The 17652-nt window shown below is 50.4% G+C and overlaps 1 protein-coding gene across 1 annotated transcript in view; it reads left to right on the top strand.

Annotated features, from left to right (window-relative positions):
* Positions 1 to 17652, top strand: part of ACO2 (aconitase 2) — a 55981-nt gene that overhangs the window by 24839 nt on the left and 13490 nt on the right. Inside the window, exons 2-4 of the mRNA XM_049626415.1 lie at positions 8237 to 8373; positions 12647 to 12905; positions 16150 to 16242. Of these exons, the coding sequence (XP_049482372.1) occupies positions 8237 to 8373; positions 12647 to 12905; positions 16150 to 16242 (489 nt within the window). The remainder of the gene's footprint in view (positions 1 to 8236; positions 8374 to 12646; positions 12906 to 16149; positions 16243 to 17652) is intronic.

A 17652-nucleotide genomic window follows, 5' to 3' on the forward strand; every position in this document is an offset into this window, starting at 1 on the left:
CTCAGAGCCTGGAGCCTGCTTCAGATTCTGTGTCTCCTTCTCTCTTTACCCCTCCACTGCTCACACTGTCTCTCTCACCAAAATAAATAAAAACATTAAAAAAAAAGAAAGAAAAAGATAATGGTGGTAACCAGGTCCCTCTAGTAGAAAGATGTATTTTTTTCCATTTTCCTTATTAATGATAAATTCCTGTAAATTAACTTGCTGAAAGGGAGAGTTTGCACCATTGGGGAGGAAAAACCAAACAAACCCAGAGCACTGTTGGTTGTCAAATTGCCAGTAAATGATTGTGCTCTACCACTCCACAGCCACCATGCTTTCTGCACATATCTTGTTCGTTCTTTTTTCCTGGTTACAAAAGGAACTCTTATATATCCTGTAACATTTAAAAGTTACAGAAATACTTGGCGTAGAAAGTAAACGTGTCCAAAATTCTAATCCCTAGAGATAACTGCTATGTACAGTTAATCCCTGTCATTTCATTTTTAAATATATTTATACATTTACATGTGTGAACTATTATTATATAGAAATAAGCTCATAATGCTATCTTACTACTTACTGTTTTCACTGAATGTGCCACGGAAGTTTTTCTCCTCCAGTAATGTTAGATCTACCCTCTTTTTTTTTTTTTTTTAATTATGGTAAAATATATGTAACATGTTGACATTTTAACCATTTTTCAGTGTTCAATTCAGTGGCATTAATTGCATTAACAGTGTTGTGGGACCACCACCTCTTTCTAATTTTTTTTTAAGTTTTCATTTATTTAAGTAATCTCTACACCTACCATGGGGCTTGAATTCAAGCATCTGAGATCAAGAGTCAGATGTTCTTTCATCTAAGCCTGCCTTTTAAAAAATTTTTATATATTTTTTAATGTTTATTTTTGAGAGACAGAGCACAAGCATGGAAGGGGCAGAGAGAGGGAGACACAGAATCTGAAGCAGGCTCCAGGCTCTGAGCTGTCAGCACAGAGCCCAACACAGGGGCTCGAACCCACCAACTGTGAGATTATAACCTGAGCCAAAGTCAGATGCTGAACCCACTGAGCCACCCAGGCGCCCCTGAGCCAGTCTTGTTTTTTTTTTTTTTTAATGTTTATTTACTTTTTAAATGTTTATTTTAGAGACAGAGTGCAAGCGGGGAAGGGGCAGAGAGAGAAGGCAACACAGAATCCAAAGCAGGCTCCAGACTCCAAGCTGTCAGCACAGAGCCCAACGCGGGGCTTGAACTCATGAACTGTGAGACCATGACCTGAGCCAAAGTCAGGTGCTCAACTAAGCCACCCAGGTGCCCCCTGAGCAGACCTTTTTAAACAGCTGTAAGATGGCATTCCTTGGTGGATGAGCCAGAATTTATTCAGTCACTGCCCTATTTTTGGACAATAGGGTTGTTCTCTTAAAAACAGTGCTGCAGAGAACGTCCTTGCCTGTGTCAGTGCTTGTTTATGTGAACATTTTTGTGAGCCAGCTTCCTGGAAGCAGGAAAGCTGGTTAGAGTGTACAAACATTTTACATTTTAATAGGTATTGCCTAATTGTCTTTCAAAAATGTTGAACCTGTTTATACTGTAACCAAAAGCATGTGAGACTGGTAAATTATTGATTTGTTAACTGTTTGCTCTCACAAAGTTAACCCAACCTGCTCTTTATTTACCCCTCCTCAATACAGAAGGACTAGTTGGTCAAGCAGAGGCAACATTCGTTGGTTTCATTGATAATTTATGTAGCACCTCCTATGTATCAGACCCTAGTGTTCAGGAATGGGGAATTTATTATGAATAGACACAATCCCTCCTTAGTGGAACTGCCAAACTAGTGGAGACAGATACCATTTCACAAATGAATGTCAAGAAGTAGTAAGTGGGCATAAATAATAGGCAGCTTTGGCTGGGCTGGGAGTTCAGGAAGAATTCCTTGTTTATTTGGAACTTTGAAGGATCAATGGGAGTGACCTAGACAAAGAGCAGATTGGGAATGAGGGTAGGCAGAGAACCTTCTGAGCAGAATAAACAGCATGTGCAAAGGCCCTGTGGCTGGTACGTTTAGAAGTTTTACTGCCCAGCGAAGTTCAACATGTTTGGTACCTCTGAGGAAGGCAAATTTTGAATTATTGAGAGACCAAATAGCTGATATCCCACTGCCAGGACCCCATAAGCAGGAAGGATTTCAGAGGGATGAAATGCTTTCCTAGATAAATTCTAACAAATTGCAAGTCCCCTGAAGGAGAGAAGGAAGAGCTGCACCTGAAGACATCAGCTTAGATTTTTAGAATAAGTTGGTCACAGTTTGAGGGCAAATAACCAAGGAGAAATTCTACCACCACTGGGATACATCAGAAGAGGGTCTGGAATGCTAAAGGCCCAGATGAGCTAAGTCTTCTGAAAAATGTTCATCAACGAAAAGAGTCTTTAAAGCTGTGTTTGTAGTAAGCAAGAGACCCGTTGCTTCTGCCAGTGTCCAGAGAAGGAACACAACGTGGCATCTAATCTCTTCCGTCTCCTCTACGAAGGAAAATAATACGTGAATCATGTATTATGTGATTACGTGCATTATGTGAACAGGCTCTGTGCCAAGAACTTGATGTAGATTATTTTATTTCATAATAAGACTGTGAAGTTTTATTTTCTCTCTGGAGAAACTAAGGCTTGAGAAGGCTAAAGAACTTGTCCAGGGCCGTAGCTGCGTGGTGGTGGTGCAGGGTTGGGCAATCTGAGTACAGAACTTCAGTCCGAACAAACCGTCACACCACGCCACCTTCAGTGAGAACGGGTGGGCTATGAGAGGCAAGAGAGTAGCAGAATCCAGGGGAACTGACCCCTCTCGAAAAGAGAGACCTCAAGTTGCGTCCCGGATTCGCTGCTTGCCACTTAGCAGTATGTGACTTCCCTGGTCTTTGGTTCCCACATCTGTGAGACCGGAATAACAATTACCTGGCACTGTTGTTACAGGAATTCAAAATTAGGCACAAAAAGTGCTTGGCACAGAGCAGGTGCTTAATAAGTAACAGCTGTTTTTGTTCTCATTGGAGGGGGGTGGTCACCCTTGGCCTAATCTTCATTTTACATACAAGATTTGGGGGTCTCATGAATGAGTTATACATGATGTCCTTGCCTTTGAAGTCAGCCTCTGGGATCAGCGTATTAAGGTGGCTGGGCTCTCCAGGGTTTACACGTGACATTTCATGCACGTCAGCCTCTCCCAGCCCTGCTGTGAAGCAGGGAGCAAGGCTGAGATTTCAGGTTCTATGTGAATACCTAAGGCCTGGAGGGATGAAGTGAATTGCGTAAGGTCTCACGGCGAATCGAGCATCTTTCACTTTTTGTTGGGATTAGCAGATAGATTGGTGAGAGCGAGTACTGATTTCTGCAGGGAATTCAACAGGTCAGCCAGGCTGTCTCTAACTACAGAACAAGCAAGGCCTTAGTGACAGTTCACCTACTTGGGTATTGGGGCGCCTGACTGGCTCAGTTGGTGGACAGGTGACTTAATCTCCAGTCATGAGTTCAAGCCCCACATAGGGCGTGGCGTCTACTTAAAAAAACATATATATATAGTTGGGTGACTGTTGCAGTTGAGGAAAGACCTGCACCTCAGGAGTGTTGTTAAATAGACCACTGTTGGCCTGACCAAACATGTGTCCTGGGGAGCCTGGCCTGGAATGGGTCACACTGGTGTTGAGGCTTGGATGAGCATCCTGGGAATTGTGCTGTGTTTGTGGCTGACACAGTCTGGGAGGGCCAGCCTGTCAGGACACGGGGTGACTGACCAGGACTCCTGTAGACTGCAGGGGCTAGAGGCGGACAGAAACTGATGATGAAATGAAATCAGGATTGGGGTAGAGCTTTGCACAGAAAACCAAGTCTGTAGGGGCACCTGGGTGGCTCAGTTAAACATCTGATTTCGGCTGTCTGCTGTCAGCCCAGAGCCCACTTGGGATCTTCTGTCCCCTCTCTCTCTGCCCCTCCCTCACCTACACGCTCTCTCTCAAAAATAAATACACATGAAAAAGAAAAAACCAAGTCTACAAGCGCAGCATGGCTGAAGAGCAGTCAATGAGGAAGAAAGACGGCTGTTGAGGTGTTAGGGTGTCTGGAAGCGATATGTGTGTCAGCAGTGAGGTGGGCTGTCCTGGGCTGATGACAGCCTTCAGCAAAGGAGGTGATGAGCCCTTTGCTCTCAGCACAGGATATGGTTGGGCTGTTGCAGAATTTGGAAACTTGCCATGGAAAGGATCAGTTGAAAAAAACTCTGGGCTGCCCTTGGCCAAGGTGAGATTTTAGAGAAGATGACAGGGCATGGCCGACTTCAAGTAGGTGAGGGACCCCACCCCTGGAGACTGAGTCATTGATGCGGGAAGGGTTTAGGATTATGTATTTTTAACAGACTTGGGAGGTTCTGATGCATCTGAGGCCTGGGAGCTGTCCTGAGGAAGAGAGGTTGGGTCCCCAAGGGTGGACCCCAGCCGAAAAGCAGACTGTGCAGGGAGGCTGAGTGTGCAGGAGAATATTCTGAAATTATTCAGAAATGGGTTGGGTGGTTGTACAGGATGATGCACTGGTGTGGGGAGGTGTATGGGGGTGGTGCTCCGAACTTAAAAGCGTAAGAGTGCCTTTATAGAAAAAGGGTCTTGGAGCGCCTGAGTGGCTGTCGGTCGAGTGTCCGACTCTTGATTTCGGCGCAGGTCATGATCCCAGGGTCGTGGGATTGAGCCCTGCATTGGGCTGCGTGCTGAGCTTAAGATTCTCTCTCTCTTCTCCCTCTGCTTTTCTCCCCCACTTGTGCTTTCTGTCTCTCTTTCTAAAATAAAATAAATAATAAGGGGTGCCTTGGTGGCTCAGTTGGTTGAGCGTCCAACTCTTGGTTTTGGCTCTCAGGTCATGATTCAGGGTTGTGGGATCAAGCCCTGCATCAGGCTCTGTGCTGATCATGGAGCCTGCTTGAGATTCTCTCTCTCCCCCTCTGCCCCTTCCCTCCCCAATAAATTAAATTTAATTTAAAAAATAAATAATGAGAAAAGAAAAAATGGCACCTGTATGGCTCAGTCGGTTGAGCATCTGACTCTTGATTTTGGCTCAGGTCATGATCTCACAGTTTGTGGGGTTGAGCAGCATGGAGCCAGCTTGGGATTCTGTCTCCTTCTCTCTCTGCCCCGCTTTTTTCTCAAAATAATAAATAAACATTTCAAATAAATAAGTAAAAATCTTTAAAGCGGGGCAGCTTAACGAACATGTAAGTTGTTGGGGGCTTCCTAAAAATGTTTTCCCTTCTTATTAGTGTATAAACCTGAGCCATACCATGTAGCAACTTCATTTTACGTTAAAATTGAATAACATTAAAAACTCCACTCCTCACCACACTTCACGTGCTCCGCAGCCACATGGCTAGTGGCCAGCGTATTGGTCGTGTGGATCTAAAACATGTCTGTCGTGGCACGAAGTCCTGTTGGCCGGTGCTGGCTGTTGCGCACAGATGTTTGGAAAGCACAGCACTTCGTGATCAAGGATTGAGCACGCAATGATTTCATCTGTTATGAACAACAGAGTTTATCTGCATTTTGGAGGGAAGACTTAGGGAGTTATATAACTTGCCTGGGGCCGCGGCAGGTAAGTGGGTCAGTCAGACTGGATTCGAGTCCTACTTGCTATGCTGTGGCCTTGGTCGCTTCTTGCAAGCCTCAGTTTCCTCACTTGGAAAATGGACTAATCACAGGAGCCACTTCACTGGATGGCTGTGAGGCTGAAGTGATGTAACACACGCAAGGTGCAGCACAGTGCTGGCATCACTGGGCGTCAATAAATGTTTTTCTCTTACCCGTAAGTTGTATTCTGTATGAGAGCATACTATGTTGTCCTTTTTCCCCCCGGTCAGCATTTTTCTTAAACCTGTTTTTTATTTATTTTTATTTTTTAATTGTTTTATACTTTTGAGAGACTGAATTGGGGAGGGGAGAGGACAGAGGATCCAAAGTGGGCTCTGTGAGCCCAGTGTGGGGCTCGAACCCACAAACTGCGAGATGGTGACCTGAGCTGAAGTTGGATGCTCAACCGACTGAGCCATGCAGGCGCCCCAAGCGTCTTTTTCAGATATTGATGTACGTCCGTGGATTGCTTAAGTGTTCCCTTGCTATAGATTTAGGACTTTACCTTTTCTCTACACTATGATTACAGCTAATTGTTTTGCCTACTGGGCCAGACGCTGGCTGTGGTTACATTTATTTTTTAATTTATTTTTTAAAGTTTATTTATTTTGAGAGAGAGAGAGAGAGTGTGTGCACACACACAAGCAGGGGAGGGGCACAGAGGGAGAGATGGAATCCCAAGCAGACTATGCTGACAATGCAGAGCCTGACTTGGGGCTCAGTCGCGCAAACCGTGGGATCATGACCTGAGCCAAAATCAAGAGTTAGACTCTTAACCGACTGAGCCATCCAGGCGCCCATCTTATTACATTTGTTTTTATTTCTAGGGAAACTTAAGCTTAGGATAGTTAGTTTACAAAAAGAAAGATCTGTATACGGACATTGGAAAGACGTCTAAGGTGTATTGGTAAATAGGAAAAGCAAGTTGCAGAGCAGCTTGTATGGTTTCTCTTGCGAGGGGTAATAGAAACTGTGCCAAGTACTTTATGTAACCTCTCCTAATCCCCACAATAGCTCTGTGAGGAAGCAAGTGCTTAGGGTAGATTGACCGAGGTGACTCGATAGTAAGTGGCCACCTGACTGAGGCTCTGGTTTCCCCATCCTCCCGCCTTGCACTGGGGCCCCTGCTGTCAGAGCTGTGGTCAGAGCTGTGGCCGCGGTATGCCATTCATCCCAGGCCCTGGCTGTTGAAAGTCCTTTGATGTGTCATTGGTTACCGCGTGGGGCAGATAGTGAGGATCCCCTGCTGGAGGGCAAGGGTGGGCAGGTGGGTGGTGGTTGGGGTGCTGTTGGCTGTCACTAATGAGTGGCTTGAGCTGTGCCCTTGTACTGGTTCAGGTGCCGGGGTTGGTAGAGTTTGGATTTCAAGATTTTGGTGACACAAAGAAAGGGGGCCTCGGGTAGTGGCTTGAGCTTTGCCTTGGTATGATCCTCTGCTGTAGACAGGGAGCATCACCTGGAAAGGAAGCAGCCATTCTTTTCCCTGTGTCATTTTTTTGGGTTCCTTTATTCTCCTCTTATCACAGTGTACCCTGTGAAGGTTGTCACAGTTTAAAATTAACAGACCCCAGCATAACAGTCATTTATCTTGTTCCTGCAGAACAGATTGCCCCTACGCTTAAAGGCTTAGAACAACAATAAACATTCTCTCTCACAATTTCTGTCGACCAGGAATTTGGGAGTGGCTTGTCAGGGTGGTTCTAGCTTGGGGTCACTCAAGAAATTGCAATCCAGACTTTGGTCAGGGCTGCAGTTACCTGAAGGCAAGGCCTTGGGCTACAGCACTCTCGTGGGAGATGGTGTTGGTTATTGGCAAGAGGCCTCAAATCCTCTCTAAGTGGACCTCTCCCAGCACTGTTTCAGTGTCTTAACAACACGGTAACTGTCTTTTCCTAAAGCGACCAGAGAGAGGGCTAGGCAGAAGCTGTCCTTTTGTGACCGGTCTTGGAGGCCACATAGCCTCACTTATGCCCCATTCTGGCCATTAGAAGGAAGTCAGTCCTCTGCACATTCAAGGGGACCACCTTTTGAAGGGATAAGGAAACATCCGAAGCTCATGCACGGGTTTTCCTCATTTTTCCATCCATTCGATAATTACTCATCGAATCTCTGTTATGTGTCAAGTAGTCCAGACACAGAAATAAATAAGACAAATAAGGCTTGACCCCAACCCTCAAGGAACATATTGTTCAGGTAGAGTAATAGCTATGATTTGGACAGTGCTTTACAGCCTCGTTAGGACTTTCACATACGTTCATATCTAACCATCCCGGTAGTCCTGTGTGATCACCGTGGCCAGTTACAGCCCCAGTGCCCGTCTCCTCTGGGGCTCAGATGATGGGGGATTTTTTTAAGTTGATAGAACTTGACTTTGATCCCAGCAATTCTGACTGCAAATCCCTTGCACTCTCTCCTGCCACGGGCTGTGTTCCCGTGGCTGCTGTATCATCCTCTGTCTCAGAGGAGGACATGGAGGCCACAGTCACTGGTGAGCTCTTGATACTTCCTTGCTCTCTTCACCACACTGAGCTGTCCTCTGGGGCGGGCCACCCTAAATACTCCATTGACAGTTGCTCTTGTCTTTCTTCTTGCAGAAAGCCCTGGGTGTGCGGCAGTACCATGTGGCCTCAGTCTTGTGCCAACGGGCCAAGGTGGCCATGAGCCACTTTGAGCCCAATGAGTACATCCGCTATGACCTGCTAGAGAAGAACATTAACATTGTTCGCAAAAGGTAAGGCTGCGGGGGGTGGGATGGGGGAGCTGTAGAGACCGCCACAGGGCTGTTTCTGCTTCTTGCCCCTTTCAGGCAGCACAGGAGGTGCTTGGCAGTGGACGGTCGGTGATGGTGGTAGGATCAAGGCCTTTAGGGTACGAAGTTCCCTGCTGGGGAAAGGCATTGCAGATTGGTGGGGGGCCTTGGCCTTCTCTGCCAAGGAGAGATCTCTTACCAGAAGCCTGGTGATTTGGGCCACAGGGAAGGTCTCGGACACTCTGTGGTATTGTGGCCTGAACCTCCCAGCCACCTTTTCCAAGATGGACTGCTGACCCTGAGCTGGCCCTCTGGAATCCACCAGGCCCAGAGGCTGGATAAATATCTGTATTTCCTCTTCAGTGTGTAGTCCTAGAGGAGAGCTCAGGCTTGAGACCCAGAAGAAAGCTCAGGTGGGAGGGTCTTGAGCATATCTTTTTTTCTGGGCCTCTCTTTCCTTGTTTGGTAAAATGGCAGCCATTTTCGCACTGCTGTCCTGTGTGCCGGGTCCTGGGCCAGATGCTGGTGCTGGAAGGATGATGCCACGAGAGGATGGGGAGTGGGGCTGGTAGTACATAGCAACCAGCACTGCCCCTGGAGCTTGAACGACAGTAGATGGGGCTGGGTGCTCGCCCACCTGGTGACCGTGACCCTGGGAGTAAGAGAGAACAGATATGAATATACCCGTTTATAGCCGAGGAACAGGCTCAGGTGGAGAAGCAGCTTGCCCAAGGTCACACAGTGAGTCTCCCTGCCCTCAGCCCATGCTCTAACTGTACTCCCACGCTCCCTCTCTGCTGCCACTTTGCTTCCTCTTTACTGGTATCCTCACTTTGGTTTTAAGGGTAGGGACTGTCATAGTCTTTATCTCCAGCAGCCTCCCGCACGGCATCACCTAATTATAGTAAGAACTGATTAATGGTCATCAAGGATGACTATAATGATAGTGGCTGCCTGAGTGTGCAGTTTGTTCTAGGCACTTCACATACGTTTCTTTTCTTCTCAACAACCCCTACAGGTTGTTGTTATATCCATCTCCCCATTTTGCAGATAAGGAAATCGAGTGTCAGGGAAATACCCGGTCTGAGGTCATACATCTGTTGAGTGGTTGGACCTAAACTCAAGCCAAGTCTGTCTGGCTCTGTTGCCTCCCAGTGTTTGTTCTAGCATTCTCGTGGGTTTTGTCTAGGCTGCGCATTAGAATTATCTTGGAAGCTTTTATTTGTTTATTTTTTAAAGATTTTATTTTTTTTTTAATTTTTTTTTTTTTCAACGTTTTTTATTTTATTTTTGGGACAGAGAGAGACAGAGCATGAACGGGGGAGGGGCAGAGAGAGAGGGAGACACAGAATCGGAAACAGGCTCCAGGCTCCGAGCCATCAGCCCAGAGCCTGACGCGGGGCTCGAACTCACGGACCGCGAGATCGTGACCTGGCTGAAGTCGGACGCTTAACTGACTGCGCCACCCAGGCGCCCCTAAAGATTTTATTTTTAAGTAACCTCTACACCAAACGTGGGGCTTGAGCCCACAGTCCCGAGATCAAGAGTCACACTCCACTGACTGAGCCAGCCGGGCTCCCGCTTCGGAAGCTTTTAAAACTACCAACACCTGGGCCCTGATTCCCGTTCCGATGGTGTGGGCCCTGTTCCTCAAAATGTGGTCTGTGAGTCAGCAGCATCAGCATCACCTGGGAGCTTATTAGAAATGAGGCTATTCAAAACAGAGATCAGTGGATGAAAATGTAAGAATGTTTTAGAAGGCCAGGGGACTTGGGGCGCCTGGGTGGCTCAGTCGGTTAAGCTTCCAACTTCAGATCAGGTCATGATCTTGGGGTTCGTGAGTTCGAGTCCCACATCAGGCTCTGTGCTGACAGCTTGGAGCCTAGAGCCCGCTTCGGATTCTGTGTCTGTCCGTCTGTCTCTGTCTCTGTCTCTGTCTCTCTCTCTATGTCTCAAAAATAAGTAAACATATAAAAAAAAAAATTTAGAAGGCCGGGGGCTTGCAGAGGAACTCTTTCTCCACCCTCCACCCTGTGTTCGTGACAGAAGGAGCTCAATTCTGTTCTCGAGAAACTAGGTCTTTGTCATCCAGTATGGCAGAGGGACAGATGGACGTAGAGGACCCACTTTGCCATCCTCATTTAATCCTTAAGGAAATGTGGTGTGGAACATGTCCTTAGGTTTTTGTCGCTGTCAGGCTTTTTTGTACAACTTTGGGCATTTGCTGTCAAGGTCTTTGGTTTTAAAGCCCATGTGCTATTTTTCATCTCCCCTGGGGCCCCAGAAAGAGGGGCTGTGCTCTGCGCAGCGAGTCACTGCCCGTACGCCAGCCTCGGAGACGCTGCCACAAAACGGGGCAGGCTGTACCTCAGGCCAGTGCTATTTTTATTCAAGGTTCTCATGACAGCAGAACCGTAGAGGTTTTCAGAATTGCCACTTGCTCTGCCGTTGCCCGCAGAGCCAGCCCCTTAGGGAGCTCTTGCTCTTGAGGGTTAGATACATGGGGGGCTAGAACCCAGGCCCTCGGAAGGAAGTTGCTCTGCTTTCCCAGCAGAGTCCTAGTGGCAGTAATGATAGAACTCGAATGCTTCTTGTAGGCTGGGCCCTGTTCTGAGTTTCCGGGCGTTAGTTACAGAGGGCCAGTATAGGGCAATGTAAGGAGTGTGGACGCGGCTCCTGGCTGGCTCAGTCAGTGGAGCGAGTGACCCTTGAACCTGAGGTTGTGAGTTCAAGCCCCATGTTGGGTGTGAGATTAGGTTAAAGAAAAATCTATGTAAATAAAGAGCACAGACGTCAGAGCCACACGGCTTGGCTCCTCGCGGTCTGGCTCTGCCGCTCGCCAGCACGCGACCCGAGGCAGGTTGCTTCACCTCGCTGGGCTTCGGTGCCCTCGTCCGTGTTACGAGGCTGCGATGTGTTGCATCCCTTGAAGTGCTTAGAGCCGAACTGAGGGAGGAGGAAGTCCTGTGAGAAAATGAGTCTGTGGTGACAGAAAGCAGGTCACTGGCTGCTTGGGAGACGTGTTCATTATCTTGACTGTGGTGACAGTTTCACAGGTGTGTCAAGACTTACCAAATTGTGTCCTTTAAATGTGCGCGGCTTATGACAGGCCGGTTACGCCTCAGTGAGGCTGTTTAAAAACAAGCGCCGAATGAGCGCTGTTACCTCGGTCCAGGCCGGGCCCTGGACTTCGGAGGTGGGGTGGCGAGCCCTTTGAGAAGAGCGGTGGCTTTTCTGGTTACACAGTGGGTTTAGTACCCGGGTCAGGACTAAACCCAGGGCCTCCGACTCCTTAGTCTGATACTTCTTTTCTTTCCTGGCTCGTGGCGTGTGAGTGGAACTGCACCCCTTCCCTGAAAGGGAACGCTAACCGCCTTCCCTGGAGGCCTCTGGTCTGGGAGGCAGAGTGTGAGGTCTAGCCAGGGCAGCTGTGGCGGGCAGAGGGGAGGCTGCCCTGCAGCACGGGGCAGCCAGGTTGTGTGGGTGCCGGCAGGGAGCCTCAGGGTGGGCGGTTGAGGGCTGACCTGCACTGAGCTCAGTCGGCCTGGGGGGAGGCTGGTGAGGAGGAGGCCGCCTGAGGCCTGGCAGGGGCCGCCCGGGAGCCAGGGTCGGACTGCCGCTTTGGCCCCAACGGGTAAGGGAGGGGTGGGACCTCCAGGGAGAGGGGCTCTAGGAAGGGGGTCTAGTGAGGGGCTGGGGACAGCGACTGGGTGTGCGTTGTTGAGAGCTGATAGCCGTGCTGGGTGAACGGGGTGAGAGCAGGGGGGGCTAATGGGAAGGGCTTCAGCCCAGCGGTGTAAACAGCAGGGGGTTGTGGGTTGTGTGGGATGCTAGTGGGATCCTCTGTGTCTTAGTGGGGCTGAGAGCACAGGAGAAGTGGCCGGGGACAGAGAGAATTAGAGGCTCGCAAGCAAGACCCTGACTGAGCTGGAGCGATCACCGCCGCTCTGCCGAGCCTCCCTTCCCTCTTGCCCGTCTTATCAGATGACACGGATACAATGAGTGAATAGTGAGACACACGTGTAATAGGGGTTCATCAGATAATAGTGATCAATATGCCGGAAGAGCAGATATCCTCTGTGAAAAAGCAACCTGCCCACCTCTCATGATGCTGTCAGTCACTTACTCAAGTAATTTTGGAGCACCCAGTGAGTGCTGCGTGTCAGAGGGACTGATTCGTGCCCACCCCTCACGGTTGCCACGGCTGTGGGCAGGCAGGGCATTGTGCAGCCGGCACCCCTCCCTCTCCCCGCAGATTGAACCGGCCTCTGACCCTCTCGGAGAAGATTGTATATGGACACCTGGATGACCCAGCCAAGCAGGAGATCGAGCGGGGCAAGACGTACCTGCGGCTGCGGCCCGACCGTGTGGCCATGCAGGACGCCACGGCCCAGATGGCCATGTTGCAGTTCATCAGCAGCGGGCTGCCCAAGGTGGCTGTGCCGTCCACCATCCACTGCGACCACCTGATTGAGGCCCAGCTCGGGGGTGAGAAAGACCTGCGTCGGGCCAAGGTGAGCTGAAGGTGGCATCAGGGGACGGTGGGTGTGACATGGGACGAGAGGCAAAGCCCTTGAGCTAAGGCATCGCTTTGCAATTCTAACAGGTTCTTTGGTTCAGTCTTTTTTAAAACATCTTTGCTCTTTATTAACTCTGAAGATACCATTTGCTTATTGTGAAGATGTTAGAGAATGCCTAAAAACAAACAAAACCCAATCATCCTTAATCCTACCACGTTGTTCTTGTGTGGTCATTGTTCTGTCACATCAGAAACAGCAGGTTATGACACAGATCGCCGGTCGCTCTGCAGAGGGTAGTTTGCTCCTTCCTCTCCGCCGGCGTCACACGTGCGCTCACCCAGGCGCTCGGCCGAGCCCCGAGGACCCCGCCAGGGAGGCGGGCAGGCGGTGCTGCTCGTTGTCCATCCGAGGCGGCCAGGGCCCTGTGCGGTGAGGTACCTCGGCTGCGTGGGCACGTGGTTAGGACCAGTGCCGTGTCCCGAGCGCCCTCTTACTGACTGGCCTCCTTTGGGGGCTTTCTTCTGGGAGTTTGCTTAAGGACATAGCAGGGGCCGTGTGCCACAATGAGCAGTTTTTTCCTTGAATTCCTCGCACCCTTCCTCATGAAATCCCGTTCCTGCTCCTCCCCCCAGGCTCTGCTTGTGGCCCCTCTGCGTGTGCCTCTGCCAGCTCTGGCCCTCCACCCTTTCCACACCCTCCCCCAGCCCCCCGCAGTGGAAGGGGCGCCCTCCTGGGGGGCCTCTGGCAGGAGCTGAATGCTGGCAGGGCTGCCATTGAAAGTGCTCCAGCTTCAGGGTCAGCGGAGCTTCGAGCGCCTCTCAGGCCCATGGGAAGCACTCAGCTTTCCCACTGGAGCCCTTTCTTCCCACCCTGCCCTGCCAGTTTTTGTCCTGGTTGCCGGTGGTTGTTTTTCTTCTGGGCTGAAAGCCCAGCCTGCTGGCCAGAGGTTTCCATGTTAGCAGCAGTGGGGGTGGCAGCGGTACAGGGGCTCCTGCGGTGCCAGGAGCTGGGCTTGACCGGGAACCGCCCTGGGATGACTGCCCACAGCAGGGCCACCACCGCCTTTGGGGTCTGGCCCTCGCTTTGCTTTATGGATTCAGAATCTGCCTTCTGGAGATGAGATTCACAGAATCAAGGATTTCAGGGCTCACTCATTTATTTGACCAGTGTTTATTGAACACTAATCGTATGCCAGGCACTGTGCTAGATGCTGGGGTTTCTGTGTGAACAAGACAGGAGCCCTGCCTTCATGAACAAGGAGGGAGACCCATGTTAAACCATCACACAAATAGGTAATTGCCAGTTTGTATATATGTTATGAAGGGAAGACATAGGACTGTGAGAGTGTAAGAAAGCCATTCAGTTTAGACTCTGGGGGAAAGGGACAGCCTCTTGACGTGATACGTAAGCTGAAACCTGTGCAGATAAGCTGATACTGACTTGAGGAAGAACTTTGTAGACAGAACAGTGTATAAAGACCCCAAGGCAGGAAGCAACTGGATGCATTTGTGGAGTTGAAAGAGGGCCATGGGGCTGGAGCTGTGTGTGGAAGAGAGGGTGGTATGAGTGGGTGGGGGCAGGCTCAGAAAGGGCCTTGAGGGCCATGGGCACCATCCTAGGGGGTCCCTGAAGGGCTTAAGCAAGGAGGGGTGTGACCAGATTGACGTATATTTGTAAATAAAGAGTCCCTCTGGCCAGGGACCGGAGAGGCTGAGTGACCTATCCAGGGTCGCATAGCCAGAGAAGACTCTCAGCTGAGTTCAGGCTGAGACTCTGCTGCCCAGCTCTGTCCCCTGCCACCCCTGTCCTTTTACCACCACTTACACAGACACGAGGACACGTACCCGGAACACAGCCACTGCCTCCTGCCCTTGGTACCCTTGTTATAAGTGACGGATTTGAAGGAAAAAGCTGGCATATTTGTTTCATTATTAACCAGAGAGAGACGGCTCTGGGGGCCCAAGTTTTTTGTGTGCTATTCTTTTGCCTGGGGGTACGGAATGGGCCTCAGAAGAGTGTGTGTGGTTGGTCTGGAGTTTAGGTGAAGGAGGTTGCATGGTCTTGAGGGTGTTTTATTGAGGGTCCAGGGAGCTGACAGTGAGTCCCTCTGCCTTGGGGCATGAGTCTCCTGTGCCGAGGCCAGCAGATCTCACTGCCTCGTTCCTTCTCGCAGGGGGGAGTCTTTGCGGTCCGCCTGGTCCCATCCCATCCATCACTGAGTCTCCCCTGCCCAGGAGCGTGCCATGTCTTCCTGATAAACCCTGGCCTCACATTAGCTGTCCTGGGAAGCCTTCCATGCCCGCTGAGGAGGTCACCTTCAAATTCTAGGCAGAGTGGGCCTGGCCCAGCCTTGTTTTGTTGAAATCTGCATTTCGGAACGTGGTCCATTTGACAGTCTTTCATTTGGGGCCCATCAAACTACCAAGTATGGAACGCCTACAGCATGCCGGACGCTGGTGTTCTGAGATGCCCTCTTTGCTATAAGGGGAGGTAGCTTTATTTTATATTAGAATGTCGCTCTCAGGCTATGTGGTTGCACAGGCCTGGTTTCAAACCCTGGGATTTACTTTAGGGATCTCCAGCAAGTTATTCACCTTTGAGCCTCGGTTTTTGCACCTGTAAAATGGCCTTGGTGACAGTGCCTTCCCTGTTTCTCGGGATGGATTGTGAGGGTGTTCAGTGCAGTGGGCATTCAGTAAATGTCAGCTAGGATTCTGACGTTGCCTCAAATGAGGCCTCTGAGGTTAACAACACCTTGCCTGAGCTACATTGGAACTGGAATGTCCACTCGATGCCACTGTTTCCCTTTGACGGCTCCGTTCCCCCAACACCATATCCCAGTTAGATGGTCCTGTTGGATGTGCCCCCCACTGCTGGCCTTGACTGAAGACCTGAGTGCCAGAGGGACCCTTGGAGATGATGTAATTGAGTTCCTTCTGCAAATAAGGAAACTGAGAACAGGGTAGGGAAGGGACTTGCTCCAGAACCGCTCTCTGGCCAGGTGTCACGGAACTGAGGCTCCATCCCTGCTTCCTTGCTTTTCTCCCCAGACTGGCCAGCTGAGACTCGGCCAACATCCAAGCCCTTTTGGAATTATTTGTAGAAGACCTCCAGGAGAGGGCCTGACTTCACAGTGCCAGCATTTCAGAGTCGTGGGGGGGTGGGGGGGAGGTGAACAGGAGTCGTCCCAGACACAAACCGTGTTACTCATGCTCTGGTTATTGATTTGTCTCAATAGGACATAAACCAGGAAGTGTATAATTTCCTGGCAACTGCAGGTGCCAAGTATGGCGTGGGCTTCTGGAGGCCTGGCTCTGGAATCATTCACCAGGTAAAGCAGGGCTTGGCCTGCCTTTCTGGGGGAGGGGACCTTAGGGAACCAGAGAGCATCTCCTGGCCTGCGGGACAGAAGGCCAGAGGCTCGGGAGGGCAGAGGGGTGTTGTATTATTTTTTTCTCTTGCTTTTTTCCACAAACGTTATTCCTTTTTGTGTGGATACCAAACATTTGATGGGTACAATCTGTGTGCCAGGCACTAGACTTCGCACTCGACAGATACTAACTTACTCTTTGTTCACCGCAACTCTGTGAGGTAGGTGGTTTCATGATCTACGCTGTGTAGGTGAAGTAACTGAGGCGCAGAGGAGTTAATCCACTTGCCCAGGGACAGCTGGCTGATCCAAGAGTCTGGCCCCACAGCCAGTGCTCCGCCCCGCGTGCTGCTGGTGTGCCTCCTGTCACACCAAGGCTTCTCCCCTCCTCGGCGCACATAGCGCTCCTTGGGGTCTTCTTGGCCCCTTCGTGGTATTGTGTGGGATGGAGGTACCATAGGTCACGTGGCGGTGTCAGCCAGTTCTTCTGGGGTCTCCCGAAGGATGGATTTTCTTTTGATGGGCGATTTTGTGTGCACGCGTGTTTCTGGGAGATAGGTGCTCAGCTTTCATCCAGGGTGACTGGTTTGTGGGGAGCGCTAGTTTGTACTGGCTATTTGCCATCCATCCTGTATGTGCCTCTTCGCACCTTCCCAAGGTGACCCTTCTCCCCATCTCCATCCCAGCCCTCCTTCAGGGTGAGCTGAGTCAGGCTGTAATCCGACCCTGCGTTGGGCTCCCGGCACTGCCCCACTCTGAAACCAGAGCCCATGGGTCACTGCTCTGCCCTTTAAAAATATTGCCCTTGCCAAGAAGGGACTGCCTGCAAATGGCAGGTCACGTCAGTCTGCAGGGGCTAGGAAGCTTCTCCCCACAGCAGGGCTAGGGAGTCGGGTGGATCCAGCTTTGAACTTTCGTCAAGAACGGCTCCCCAGTCCCAAGTGTCTCCCTTTCCATCTCATTCCAACCCCCTGGGCGTTTTTGGCGGCTCATGGCCAAAGTTTAGGGCTATGAGTGATGGCAGCTCACACCTGCCTCTGGCCACCAGCTAAGCGTATAGCCTGGTAGATTTGTTCCTTTAGAAAGAAAATTCCCAGGAAGCATGTGATCTCTGTACAGCTTTGCTTTTCTCTCCCCCTTGATGTCAGGCCATCGGCAGCTTTAATCTACCAAACCAGGGGCGCCTGGGTGGCGCAGTCGGTTAAGCGTCCGACTTCAGCCAGGTCACGATCTCGCGGTCCGTGAGTTCGAGCCCCGCGTCAGGCTCTGGGCTGATGGCTCGGAGCCTGGAGCCTGTTTCCGATTCTGTGTCTCCCTCTCTCTCTGCCCCTCCCCCGTTCATGCTCTGTCTCTCTCTGTCCCAAAAATAAA

This window comes from Panthera uncia, chromosome B4 (genome assembly GCF_023721935.1).
Source record: "Panthera uncia isolate 11264 chromosome B4, Puncia_PCG_1.0, whole genome shotgun sequence".
In the NCBI taxonomy this organism is placed as follows: domain Eukaryota; kingdom Metazoa; phylum Chordata; class Mammalia; order Carnivora; family Felidae; genus Panthera; species Panthera uncia.